Here is a 15,230-nt window from a genome sequence, read left to right as displayed (position 1 = left end):
ATCACGTGATACAACTTATAGGAAGTGGCTAAATTAAACTACGTATCATATTACTTCCCTGCACCATTTTTATTCCTGGAAAAAGAGTACTTAACCAACGTAGTTCCAACATAACAGAACCCAGATTTTAGTTGATTAAATAAAGAAGAAACCAGATTTAATGTTCCACACCACATATGAAACAAATTGTGCTTTTGAATAGATCGGTACTTCCTACTTCTTCAGCTTCAGAAAAAGGGAGGGTTTCTACAGACCAGCAAGTAAAAGAAAAATATTTAGTCCCCTTCAGGATAGTTTCCATAATTCTCCCCTATTCACTCTCTGTGAATATTCAACTTCTTTACTGGTGTAAGGACTTGAGTGTTTTTCCTGTTTGAATAACAAGTTGGAAAAAAGAACACATCTAAACCTTATAGATCCTTGTGCACAGAAGAGCTAGACTTTCTAAATCTTACGTCATCCTGTGCTTAGAAGCAGAACCTCTTCTACCATAATGTGGAGAACATTACTGTCTTGGAACCCAAAGATGTTTTCATCATCCTCTCAGAAATTCAAAGATTCAGTGGCAAATAAAATTTATGTTCTCCCAGATAGAAACATTACTAAGGCAGGCAACTGTTGAGAATAAGTCTCAACCTGGTCTAGTGGGAGGTGTCCCTGCCCATGGCAAGAGGGTTGGAACTCTATGCTCTTTAAGGTCCCTTCCAACCTAAACCATTCTATGAATCATAGAAAGTCATGGAAAGCTAAAGGTATATACATTTTAATATAATTTGGCCTAAAATAATTTTTTTTAAAAGAGCGTCATAAGCATTGTTTTACTTCTGTGATGTGTTACGACATCTTCATTCCTGTATGCTAAGCATGGCTGGGAAACAGCAATTTATCTTTACACTGCTAGCAAATTTGCCTCTCTAAATCTTAATTAGTCGTACCTGCTAGTAACACTCAAATAAAAAAGAATGAAACCTATATATGTACTTGTTTCTTAAAGGCTGTGACATTCTCATGTTCATTTGACCAACATACACTTATATACATCAAGCTTCATTTTGCTGTATGTGAGACCATTTGTCAGTACAGCGGACGTGAAAGCCGACTACACCTGATTAGCAATCTATGACATATTATCATAGGTAATTTAGCATAGCATAAGACTTTATTACATTTAAGGGATTAATTTTCCAAGATCTTTTCGCCTCCATCCCAGAAATAACAGTAGTAGCAATTGTAATAGTTTCAACTGTGAACTCAAACTAAGTTGCACTGACATGCTGGAAATTTGATGCTATCACAGGTAATCTATGAATAATTACTACTCAAGATACGTTACAATACATGAACTATAACCTTGTTATGACTTTGTCTTTCTGCACTTTCTGGGCCCATCTGTTTTTCTCTACACTTGATCAACCAAGCTAAGATGACCTATACTTTTCCTGGTGGTACAGAAATGTTCACAAATTATAGCCATGTCACTCCACTCCAATTTTTTTTTTTTGTCCATATAGCACAACAAATTGATTTGCTGTGGCAGTAAACAGTGAAACAGTCTCTTCAGTGTCTAGTAATTAGTTCTAATACTAGCAGACAAATTAAAAGGCAAAACAAAATGTCTCCATCAGGCACTTATAATAACCTTCATAACACATACAGTAGACGTTGTGAAGACTAAGGTGGATAAATGAGGAGAATGCTGATTTTGGCATCCAGCTTACTTTCAGATAATCTAGCTCATCCCTCTCGGCTGACACCAGACCAAGAATAATATTAAAGAGTAATAAACTCCTTCCAGCAAACCTCTGATTCCATGGTTCACTGGTCTCAGACCTAATCTATCAATCCATTTACTGCACAGTAAAAGGTAAGAAACCTATTACAGATCTGTTATATGCCCTGGCAGGTGGTATATGACAAGAACTGAATTCATCACAAACTCCAGCGCCTAGTACCCCTTTTGTTTGCTTTGAAGCACTAGGTGGTTAGCTTACTTGGCTATCATAGCAGAAGATACTTTGAGCTTTGAAAATAAATGAAAAATTCTTGATGCGAAGGCATAAAAATGGTTATAAAACATTTCATTTTTCATACTATTAAGATGTCACAAAGAGAGTGTTATTTTCATTTTTACAAGAAATACTGACTTTGGAGAGGGTGCAATAAGTAAAACTAGGCTAGAATTTAAAAGTCATGCTTTCAAATGTGGGCTTTAATCTTCATTCTCTGCTTAAACTTTGACTGAGATAGCAGTCTATTAGGATCACAGCTCAATAAAATTGTCTAAAGAAATGTCATTTTAAAATTATTACTACCCAAAGGAAGAAAAACTCTTCATATATCTGTTCTCAAGGTCATCAGCACGTGATATAAACACCTAAAAGCAAAAACAATACTGAAACAAAAGTGAAAAAGCTTCTTTTATGTGACTGCAATTCTTTTCATACTTAATTTCTTTTCTCAGCTTATTTCCGTTGCTGTACGGCATCAGTTTATGTGACTGTAAAGAAGGTTTGAACATGGCTTATTTCAAATATGTAACCTTGAAGGTTAAGACTTGTAGGTTTTGTCCCCCATTCGATCCAGGTTGTCATGGTTTAGGCTGGGATGGGGTTGACTTTCTTGCTAGCAGCTGGTAGTGCTATGTTTTGGATTTGAGATGAGAATAGTGTTGGTAGCGCACTAATGTTTTGGGTTGTTGCCAAGCAGTCAAAGCCTTTTCTGCTTCTCACACTGCCCCGCCAGCGAGCATGCAGGAGTGCACAAAAAGTTGGGAGGAGACACAGCCGGGACAGCTGACCCCAACTGACCAAAGGGATATTCCATACCATAATGTGACGTCATGCTCAGTACATAAAGCTGCAGGAAGAAGAAGGAAGTGGGGCATGTTCAGAGTTATGGCATTTTGTCTTCCCAAGCAACTGTTACGCGTGGTGGAGCCCTGCTTTCCTTGAGATGGCTGAACACCTGCCTGCCCATGGGAAGCAGGGAATGAATTCCTTGTTTTGCTTTGCTTGTGCACGCGGCTTTTGCTTTACCTATTAAACTGTCTTTATCTCACCCCACGAGTTTTCTCACTTTGATTCTTCCGATTCTCTCCCCTATCCCAGCTGCGGGGACTGAGTGAGCAGCTACGTGGTCCTAGTTGCTGGCTGGGGTTAAACCACGACAAAGGCAAAACAAAAATTTGTCATAACCTTAAAAGATATTTGGCTACATTCTCAGCTGGTCTAAATTGTCACAACTTCTCTGAAGGAAACAGAATTATTCTACTGTACACCAGATAAGGACCTACCTTACATTATTTATGTAACTGTCATGTATGTTTCATATTTTGAAAATAATATCGTCCTGCAGTGTGAGATAATCAGAAATGGTAGATTGTTACATGTTCATTTCTAGCAAAGATGCCAGAAAATGAAACAAACAGGTAGAAACAAAGGATCAAAGTATAAGATACGCTCTTAGAAGTGGATGGAGACACAGAAAAGCCCCAGAGAAATATCTGTGTGATGATGTTTGTCCACTGTGCTTTGAGGAACACAAAAAATATATCCTCATCAAAACAACTGACTACAGAACCATCCTCAGGTGACCTAGAGAAGTTCGCCTGATATAAAAGTGCCAGAGCTGTGAGCTTTGGCTCACAGTAAAAATCTGGGGGGGGGGTTTCAGTGCTTACAGATCTATAACTGAAGGAAGAAAACATATGTCCCTCTGTCAGGCCTGCAGATTTTCTTTCCATGATTTCCAATTTTATTGCAGGCCCTAGAGCTTCAGAGGAGAAAGTGAAAAAATTAATCAAGGCTTCCTATACAAACTGTGAGTAAAAGAAAAAAAATATGCAAACGAAAAAATAAATATTATTCCCTTCAGTTTCATTGGAAAAATCCAATGACAGAAACTCAAAATAAGCTTCTGCCTCTTGGGGGTTTTTTTTGTTCTTTTGTTTTGTTGTTTGTTTTTTTTTTTACTTCTGTCAAGACGATATGGGAAATAGAAAACCTTCAGAGAAAGAGAACACCTTCAGAGAACACGTATGGATTTGAGTCTTGTAATTTTCAAATTCAGTTTCTGTTCATTAAAAAAAAAACCAAACCAAAACAACAACAAAAATACCCTGCATGTTTCAGATTCTTTAGATTCAGCTAGCAAGGGCCAGTGAGTACTTCTCAGTTTTATACATCCACACAGGTAGATAACTGAAATCAAAATAATGTGGTTAAGTAATTGCCCCAAATGGAAATTCAATTTTCTGGTTTTAGGAGTAAATGCAAGTTTTCAAGTGGTAACTTCCAAGCCTAATATCTTGTCAGAAATATTACTTAGATCTAGGAGACAAACTTGTAAAGAGAATGATTCATTTAACAGTAGCTTTGTCCTCCATATTTCATTCAGACCTAACTGCTTTCAGCAGCATTCATAGTTGTTCTGACTGTGACAAGTAACCTGCAACATTTTTGCATCAGCAAGCAGAAAGTGAAAATGCAAAGTTTTTAGGTATATTACTAATCAGTAAAAGCTTACATTCAGAGACAAAATACAGATTTCATTAAAATGTATTTGTGTAATTTTACTAATAGTAATTTCTTTTTTTTTTTCCTGAAAACTAATGTTGTCTTTTTAATACTGCTGCTCAGATCCGCAAGTCGTGGTGCCTAAATTCAGCTACATATATGCTTACTTCAACTAGTAAATAATGCTTTTTTGATCTCAAAGTGTTCTGAATTCTTCCATACAGATCGATGTCAGAAACCCATTTGTAGAGAAAGAGATACCCAGGCACCCAAATAATGATTTATGTGTCCAACTTGGAGTTTGTGAATGTGATCAATATTTATTATCCACTTTTGCCTGAGCCTTTAACTATTATTCTGAACCTTGCCAGAACGTTTCTGTTAGAAGGAAACTAATGAGAGTCCCACATCAAATAAGTTCCTGTTTATTTCCCAGGTCTGTGCTTGAAATTCAACTGTGTTCACAGAAATGGTAACAAAAAAATGCAGGATGTAGTATTCTTGACCAGAAACTCTAGCTAGTGTTTTCAGTAAGGTACTCAGAAAAAGTCCCAACAGAAATCCTTCAGCTGATTCTACATTGACCTTTTCTGACCAGGCTAATCCACACCTTGGGTTGTGGTCCTCTGGACAGCACTTTCTACCATTTCTGCTACATCAGAAGCAGAAGCTACCTACATAAGAGCACTCAAATTATCTAATTATCTACCTCTCGTTACCATATGTGATATTCATTGTCACCAGTTCTCAAGACAAAAATATGCTATCTCAATAATAAAATACAACAAAATCCTCCCTTACTTCATGAGTATGGAGATCACAGAAACCAAACTGAGTGGTACTTTGCTACACAGAAACCAGAACTCAAAGCTCAAGGTTAGAAGCAGCATGGTGGAACATGAAACCATGGTTGCAGCTTCCACCTTGGTGTTGGGGAGAGGAGACGAGAGAAGAGAACTGAGAAGGTTTTCCATAAAGGCAATCCAACCTGCTACTGCCTTTCACACACCTGAGTCACAAAAGCTGGAATATTTGCTGTACCCTCCAAACAACCAGGCTACAAAAATAATGCTCTGCATTCCACTCTTAAGCAGCAGACCTGTAATTTCGGGAATATATTTTCATGCAACATCATCACTTCAGGCACTAATGGCCCTAGTTTGCTGTCATTGTTTTTCACAGCAGTGTATTGTATACATTTTTCTTCCTCAGGTTCATTATGCATACAAGTGTCTCTTCATAGAGAGAAAAATAATACATACAAAAAGAAAATACATAATGCAAATATTTGCCGCAGATTAAAATTTTATAGCACAGTTATATCACTAATATGTCTAACCTTTAACAAGCGATGGTTAGCCTCCTTCAGTGTGCTCTCAAGCTTATGCTTTTTGTCTGGGTTCAGCGATGCACTTCCAAGTGCTATTCCTCCGGTTTCATTTAATCGTTTCAGTATTCCCTTGTGTGGCGGTAGCTCTTCAACTCTTGACTGAAACAGACAAATACAGCAGTTAAGATGAACTGCGGTAGAATTTTCAGCTCTCTTATCTTCACCCTTATCGATTTGTGTATCAGCTGAAGAAATAAACTCAATTCAAGACAAAATAACCATTGCTTTTGGAATGTAGAAGGTTAAAACCCCCTAAAAGAGACTGCATTAGTCGATAAAGACTAAAGAGAGTCCTAAAAGCCAAAATATGGGGTTTCTCGGGATATTAATCACTATTGCATGATAAGCTCTACTTCTGGACACTCAATAACTTATGTATATATACTTTAATAATCTTTTAATATGGTAAAGATCAAGCACTTTGGAGAAGGGTTTTAACATGTTCAATGCTGTGAACAGTCACCCAGCTGGTATGTGGTGAAAAGCCCTCAAGTCTAACCTCATAATTAAGAATGTTCATGTATGTTCATTAAAAAAAAACAACCACAAGTAAAGCCAAAGGATGCAAGGTATCATTTAAATGTACCACTTCTCCATCCTGTATTCAGTTACTGCAAACTTACATTGTCAAAGTAACTTGATATATCAAGTAAGGATAATGTAACTAAAGGACAAAGTTCTTCAAGGTTTTTTTGTGGCTTTCCTTTTTTTTTTTCTTTTTTTTTTTTAAATTAACAGATAGGTATGAAATGAGCCACACTGCAAGCCAATGCATTATTATTTGCTGCATTAGGATGTATTCTCTTGTGTCGTGCCGAAAGAACAAGGTGGACTGTAAAAATAAGATATGAATAAGAGATGCTAACACCTTTAATTATGGATTATGTTGGGAATACTACAATTGGGAAATATTTGTGTATAAATGAAGAGTGGGAGCCTTCATGGTTCTAAACAATCAATTTAGACTTTAAACCTGTACTCATGTCTGCAAATTATAAGATGCATCTAACATCCCTTATAAGTATTTCTTTGCCTTCGCTTTGACATCCTCAACAATGGAGGCAAAGCCTCACAAATTCTCTGTTCAACTTGCTGACATTATATGCTAAACAGTCAGAGGGACAAACTCAGCACATGGTTAAGTCTTCATTTCCTCAAATGCTATGCAGTACTGTTTATGCTAATTTTGTTTATTTAAAAGGAAACGTGAAGATAGATTTTTACTAAAAAAATCCTTTAGGTTTTTTTTTCAGATTTTGTTGAAAGATGGATAGAAGAAACTCTTACAAGTTTTCTTTAGATTCTTTAATACTCTATTCCATCACTCGCTGAATTTCTTCAACTTGAATTAGCACAAAGGATAACTAGTCCTTACCCTCAAGAGAGGACAGGAAACATTTAGGCAGGTATACTATAAGTAATATGCATTTTCCAACTGAAGTTAAATTTATTATTGTGCAAGTTATTAATCACTGTTATTCTATTAGACACACTTCAGAAACTAGACAGAGCAACTTCTATTGCATATATTTATTAGCAATATCATAGTCTAAAAGCTCTAACATCTTCATTAGAATATTTCAGCCTTTAAAAAGAAACATTTAATATTCTCTTAGGTTTTTTTTAAGAAGCATTTTTAAAAACTCACCTCGATGTTTAGTCTAGAAAATGTTGCAGTGATACTTTAATCAGTTGACAGTTATAATTATGCATGCAATACTAGATACTCTTGTGAGATTCTGATTATCATTTCATAAATGAGAAGTTATAAAAGATTAACAAGACACCTATAGAGAAATGTTTTACAGACAAAACAGTTAAGTTCTGAATTAAGAAATGAGGATGAAAAAGATAATGATTCATTACCTAGTGACAGGATTAGTATTTTCCTTTCAGTACATTTTCCACTACTTTTCCCATTTTAGTATGATCAATATATATTTGTACCTAGGTTTTGAAATTTCACTGCTTTGATTTATCTAAAAAAGTTAAATTAATGCTGTGTTTGATGGCAGAAGACTTCTCTGAAAATACCATTTAATTTTACTCAGTGTAGAATAGATAAAGTAAGAAAATATCAAGAATAAAACTTGATACCTTTACTTTGCTAAGGCAGTCTCTTAACTGGTCTTCATTCCCTGGTTCAAGGGGAATAGCAATAATGCTCTCTGCTTCCTCTAACCATAAAATCAACTTGTTCAAGTCCTCTTCAAATTCTGATAAAATATTCTTTTCTTCCTCTATCCTGTAATAAAAACATGAAATTAATTTTTCCATCCATTTATTTTTATGTTGAAGTGCTTATCCATACCAAAAGAAAGACAAGGGAAAACAAATTCTTATAATTTATATTAATTATTTTTAAAAGTGTGCCATAGACTTTTTTCATATCAAAATTATCAGACCAGCACCCTTTTAACATGGCATTAGAAGCATTTTGAAAGAAAAACTCAAGTCATAACTTGCTACATCACTAAATCCAGCTTCAGGATTACATATGGCAGGGAGCAAACAAGGACACCAGAACTAGAACTGTTAATAATTCAAGACCAGATTTTTGTGTGAACTAACAGCACAGAAGCCCAGTATCAGAAACTAAGAATTCTAGCACCAAATTTTGCAAAACTGAATCTGTAAAAAGTGACACTTAAACCCATTTGAATATATTGTATAAACAGATATTCTGGTTACCATGCCACATATTTTGTGTAAAGCACACAAAGAGTAGGTAAAGTTTGTAGTCCATGAGAAGGAATAGGATACGATTTATCTTGCCTAACTTTAGATGTCTGCTTTGTCTTCATCTACAACTCAGCTGTTGATTTACTTGCTCAGGTACTCTTCATTGAATGCCAATTGGCATTACTAGGGTGTGATACATGGATTCATCTTAGATGTTTACAACAAGAAGAGATTAATTCTGCCATACAAACTTTTTCTTTTATTAATTAAAGGAAATCCAAACTGCCAACTAAGACATAAACATTGCAGGTGTCTAAAGTCAGATAAGGGCAGCAGGGAAGAGCATTGGCAGGATGTGAGCCATTTGGGATTAACATTTTGGGTGGATCTCTTCTGAAGGAGAAAAGTTATGTTTTATATAAATCACTTGTAATTTATCCTCCCAACTGATTCACAAAAATGAGGTTACACTGAGTCCCACCTGTATGGAAAGATTAAACAATTATTATTAAAATTAATTAATAATTAATAATCTATTAAATAATAGTAGGTTTTTGTTGTTGCTGTTATTTTACTAAGGTTACTTGAGATCAAAGCAAAAGATGTAAACCCAACATTTTTAAATTATTATTGTTATTTTCAAGATCCAACTGAGTTTGAGTGGTTAGGTCATTTATTAAATATAATGAGAGATTGTAATAGTATTTTAAGAATATAACTCAACATTACAGTGGAGAATCAATGTCAGTATTATTAATATATCATTTCTGAATGCAAAAAATATATTATAGCAGAATGAAAATGGTTTTAAATTTCTTTGGTCTCTCATACTTGCTATGATGGTCACTGCCCATAGAACACTCTGAGAAGTCAAATGGAATGACATCTATTTTAAACTATGCCATTATTTATTTACAAATAATTTATTTTTCAGAAACTATGTTTTATGACGGCTGACAAGCAAAGATGTCTCTTTAGCAAAGTTATATGAATAAGCTTCAGGCAAAAGAGAATCAATAAAGTATCAGCTTCACATCATCTAACAAAAAAATACTGAAAACAGTTGTTGTTTGACATACTTGCTTGTGCACATGCACACAGTTTGACAAACAGCTTTGAAACTATAGAATAAACGGTTTTATTCAAGCAGAACAGAAATTTAGAAATTTCCAACAGTCAGTATCTACCTTACAGAATTTTGTACATCCAAATCCCCAAAACATTTCACCCTATATTAAGAAGTCTATCTTTAAGTCATTCAACTCTTATAAGACTTTTTTCCCTCACTGTAATTTCCAGAGAATAAAAGTATTCAAGTGACTTCAAGTGTTCTCCATTTGAAACATTTATTTACAAGGAAAGAAAGCTGCTTCCTTAATGTTTTAGGTAAAAGCATTTGGTTAGCGGGAAAACAACAAAAGAAAAACTAAGATTTGTAAAATTCCTTTTAAATAACATCATCCTGATTACAGTGCAAAATAGAAGTCTAGTTTGGTCAGCAGTGAAAATTCCACTAGTGAAGAGGGGCTTATTGGCGTTTACTGCATTTCCTTAACAAGGCATCTTTGCAAAATGAGAACTGCTATACTAAATGAATGAACACTCTACAGGCTCTGCAGACACCTCTCCGAAACAGTAGATTAAAAACCAGTGTAAAGTACCAAAGACTACTTGTTGCAACAGGGGAAGACATGGACACTCAATATGAGCAATCAGCAAGCTTCGTTTATTGAATAACACAGCTGTCTTTTATAATTAGCTAATACATACATGTTTCCATAATACAGCATTCTGATTGGTTCATCAATCCATCCCTTAGCTCCTTATCCGTGGTTAGTTACCTCTTCTTCTCCCATGCAGCTACTCCCTCTTTTCCCATGCCTGAGCGATCACAGGCTTCTCATTACCATATAGCACCTGCAGTCAGGGTTAGGGTGTCCTCGCCAATTTAGCAATCACAGGAGCTGAGTCCGATGTTTCTCAAGCTCCTGCTCGGCCAGCTGGATCATATCTATGTTACCCTCTCAGCTAGCCAATTTCCCACAACTACATTCTTGGACAGACTTCACTGTCAAGCCGCTACGTCTCACTCTGGCTGCACTAAACATTCCACGTCTTAAGGACACCTCAAAAATATGAGAGCTGCCATGCATGTGACATTGTCTTTCCTGGATGGCAAGAGCCAGGCACGAAGACATCACTACAAAGGTGTTCTTGAAAAAAATAAGTGTTTCTAATTCAATTTACAAGTACACTTTTTGAAAGTGTCTCCAACTATTGTCCTAAATCCATCCTATCTTTTGTAGTTAAAAACATTAAGAAAGTAGCAATTTAACAATATATGCAGTGAATATCTCAGATAAGAAAAACCTTATAAAACAGTATTATGCATTGATGTTTCCAAATAATTATGAATAAGTAGCTCACACTTTCAAGGTTTTTTCTTTGCAGCACAGTTTAAACATGTTCCCTGATCATTTCTAAAATATGAAGCATTATTTCTTTGTTTACCTTCAAGTTTAATGTTTTTGTAGAATTTACTTAAGCATGTAGTAGCAATAATAATGAATGGGATATTTAAAATTCTCCATCTACAATTAAGTGGTAGATATTTTATTTCCTGAGTCAATTCAATGCATTTAGATAAGAAAAACGCACTAAGTTCTTCTTGAAATATTGGTTGTGAATTATAAATATTCTTAATGCATTTTAAGGAAATGGATCTGCAGTGATTACGGCTGAAAAAATTATATATATGGAAAAGCAAGTGCAGAATGTATTATTAAGTATTATGAAGTCTGATAATAAATCATGCATTCAGTCATCATAAATATACAAAATTAGTGTAAAGGAGATTAGTAAAAGGCAGTACAGGTTTAAATGAAAGATGCTTTTTTTCCTAGCTCATCTGATATATCCATAGATTGCTATTATTTCAAGCATTTCAGATGGATTGTAGCTGTAATTTTAAGTAAGCAATAAATTTAAATACTGTCACACAGGACAATTTTTGTCAGCTAGTGTTCAAGAACCAGATAGTGAGGAGCTGCATGCTCTAATACTACAACAGTACAGGTATATAGGGTTTAGTAATTTCTTTTGAGAAACTGAAAGACACTATGGAAACTAGGAGAAAACTCTTAGGTGCTTATTTGGAAATGTGTACTGATTATATTAAAAAAAAAAAAAAAAAAAAAAAAAAAAAAAAGAACCCTACTCTACCAGCCAAGGGTCGTAGAATCATAGAATCATTTGGATTGGTAAAGACCTTTAAGATCATCAAGTCCAACCTTTAACCAAAGGCTGCCAAAACCACCACTAAACCATGTCCCTAAGCACCACATCTGCACAGCTTTTAAATACCTTCAGGGATGGTGACTCAGGCAGGGCAAGCTGTTTCAATGCTTGATAACCCTTTCAGTGAAGAAATTTTTCCTAAAATCCAATCTAAACTTCCCCTGCCACAACCCAAGGCCTTTTCCTCTCATCCTATCACTTCTTACTTGGGAGAAGAGACCAACCCCCACCTCGCTACAGCCTCCTTTCAGGTAGTTGTAGAGAGTGATAAGGTCTCCCCTCAGCCTCTTTTTCTCCAGGCTGAACAATCCCAGTTCCCTCAGCCGCTCCTCATAAGACTTATGCTTGAGGATCTTCACCAGCTTCATCACCCTTGTTCGGACCAGTACCACACCAGTACCTCTACGTCTGTCTTGTAGTGAAGGGCCCAAAACTGAACAATGTACTCGAGGTTGGGCCTCGCCAGTGCTGAGTACAGGGAGATGACACTTCCCTAGTCCTGCTGGCCACACTATTCCTGATACAAACCAGAATGCTGTTGCCCTTCTTGGTCACCTGGGCACACTGCTGGCTCATATTCAGCTGGCTGTCGACCAACACCCCCAGGTCCATTTCTGCCAGGCAGCTTTCCAGCCACTCTTCCCCAAGCCTGTAGCACTGCATGGGGTTGTTGTGACCCAAGTGCAGGACCCAGGACTTGGCCTTGTTGAATCTCATCCCATTGGCCTCAGCCCATCGATCCAGCCTGTCCAGATCCCTCTGTGGAGCCTTCCTACCCCCAAGCAGATCGATGCTCCTGCCCAATTTAGTGTCATTTGCAAACTTACTGAGGGTGCACTTGATCTTCTCATCCAGGACATTGATAAAGATATTAAACAAAGCCAGCCCCAGAACTGAGCCCTGGGGAGCACCACTTGTGACCAGCTGCCAACTGGATTTAACTCCATTCACCACCACTATTTGGGCCTGGCTATTCAGCCATTTTTTTACCCAGCAAAGAGTACGCCCATCCAAGCCACAAACAGCCAGTTTCTCCAGGAGAATGCTGTGGGAAACTGTGTCAAAGGCTTTACTGAAGTTCAGGTAAACAATATCCACAGCGTTTCCCCTGATCCACTAAGCAGGTCACATTGTCATAGAAGATCAGGTTAGTTAAGCAAGACCTGCTTTTCATAAACCCATGCTGACTGGACCTGATCACCTGGTTGTCCTGTACATGCCATGTGATGGTATTTAAGACAATCTGCTCCACAACCTTCCCAGGTACCAAACTCAGACTGACAGGCCTGTAGTTCCCTGGATCCTCCTTCCAGCCCTTCTTCTAGGTGGACATCACATTTGCTAACCTCCAGTCAACTGGGACCTCCCCAGTTAGCCAGGACTGCTGATAAAGGATGGAAAGTGGCTTCGTGAGCACTTCTGCCAGCTCCCTCAGTACCCTTGGGTGGATCCCATTCAGCCCCACAGACTTGTGTATGTCTAAGTGCTGTAGCAGGTCGCTAACCATTTCATCTTGGATCATGGGGGCTTCATTCTGCTCCTCATCCCTGTCTTCCAGCTCAGGGGGCTGGGTACCCTGAGAACAACTGGTCATATTAAAAACTGATGCAAAGAAGGCATTAAGTACCTCAGCCTTTTCCTTATCTTTGGTCACTATGTTTCCTCCTGCATCCAATAAAGGATGGAGGTTACACTTAGTCCTTTTGTTACTAATGTATTTACAGAAACATTTTTTATTGTCTTTTACAGCAGTAGCCAAACTAAGTTCTAGTTGGGCTTTGGTCATTCTAATTTTCTCCCTGCATAATCTCATGACATCTTTGTAGTCCTCCTGAGTTGCTTACCCCTTCTTCCAAAGGTCATAAACTCTCTTTTTTTTTTTTTCTTCCTGAGCTCCAAGTAGAGTTCTCTGTTCAGCCAGGCCAGTCTTCTTCCCCGCTGGCTCGTCTTTTGGCACACAGGGATGGCCTGCTCCTGCACCTTTAAGATTTCCTTCTTGAAGAATGACCAGCCTTTCTGGACTTCTCTGCCCTTTTGGGACAGTCACCCAAGGGACTCTGTCAACCAGGCCCCTAAACAGGCCAAAGTCTGCCCTCCAGAGGTCCAAGGTAGCAGTATGCTGACCCCATTCTTACCTCTCTAAGAATCGAAAACTGTATCATTTCACGATTGCTGTACCCAAGACAGCCTGCAGCCACCTCATCATTCACAAGTCCTACTCTGTTCATAAATGGCAGGGCCGTTGGTGCGCCCTCCCTAGTGGCTCACTCACCAGTTGTGTCAGGAAATGATCTTCTACACACTCCAGGAACCTAGACTGTTTCCTCTCCACTGTATTATATTTCCAGTGGACATCTGGCAAGTTGAAGTCCCCCATGAGAACAAGGGTTAGTGATTGTGAGACTTCTCCCAGCTGCTTTTAGAATATTTCATCTGCCTCTTGATCCTGTCTGGGTGGTCTATAACAGACTCCCACCATGACATCAGCCTGGTTGGCCTTTCCCCTGATTCATACCCACTCGACCGTTTCATCACCGTCATCAAGCTCTAGATAGTCAAGACAGTCCCAAACATAGAAGGCGACCCCACTGCCTCTCCTTCCTTGCCTATCCCTTCTGAAGAGCTTATAGCCATCCATTGTAACACTCCAGTTGATTGAGTCATCCCATGTTTCTGTGATTGCAATTACATCATAGTTTTCGTGCTGCACAATGGCTTCCAGCTCCTCCTGTTTGTTGTCCATGCTACGTGCATTGGTGTAGATGTACTTCAGTTGGGCTACTGGTGCCATCACCTTTTTGCGGGGAGAAGCCCTAATTCCTACATGGCCATTCTCAGGAGCTTCCATGGTTTCTAACACATCAACAACTCTTGCATCTTTGCTGCTGTGTGGACCTCCATCCCCAGCCCTCACTGAGATGGATAAGGTGCTGCGCACATTAGTACAAGAGCATTTCAAATGTACTCTAATGTACTCAGCACATCATGGAGCAGACTGAAGGACCTCACTAGCACACCATCTCTCAAAGATTAGCATGCCACCCCCAGGCTTATCTCTAGCAAGGTTGGTTTTATCTCTTTCCCCCACTTCAAATCTAGTTCAAAGCTTTTTCAATGAACCCTGCTTACTCCTGGGCAAAGATCCTTTTCCCTCTTTGAGACAGGTGTATCTCATCTATCGCCAGCAGGCCTGGTGTCATACAAACCAACCCGTGATCAAAAAAGCCAAAATTCTGCCAGTGACACCAGTCACAGAGCCAGCACAGATCTGCTGGGTCTTCCTGTTTCTTCCTTCACCATTCCCTGCAACTGGAAGGATAGAGGAGAATGCTACTTGTGCTCCTGAT

The 15,230-nt window shown here is 38.0% G+C and overlaps 1 protein-coding gene across 1 annotated transcript in view; it reads right to left on the bottom strand.

Annotated features, from left to right (window-relative positions):
• The window catches only part of DMD (dystrophin), a 927,929-nt gene that overhangs the window by 414,667 nt on the left and 498,032 nt on the right, over positions 1-15,230 (bottom strand). Inside the window, exons 45-46 of the mRNA XM_009883534.1 lie at positions 7,995-8,149; positions 5,854-5,996 (exon numbers count right to left, since the gene is read on the bottom strand). Coding sequence (XP_009881836.1) covers positions 5,854-5,996; positions 7,995-8,149 — 298 coding nt within the window. The remainder of the gene's footprint in view (positions 1-5,853; positions 5,997-7,994; positions 8,150-15,230) is intronic.

Source organism: Charadrius vociferus, unplaced genomic scaffold (genome assembly GCF_000708025.1).
Source record: "Charadrius vociferus isolate BGI_N301 unplaced genomic scaffold, ASM70802v2 scaffold94, whole genome shotgun sequence".
In the NCBI taxonomy this organism is placed as follows: domain Eukaryota; kingdom Metazoa; phylum Chordata; class Aves; order Charadriiformes; family Charadriidae; genus Charadrius; species Charadrius vociferus.
This window is presented reverse-complemented; position numbering and strand designations above follow the sequence as displayed.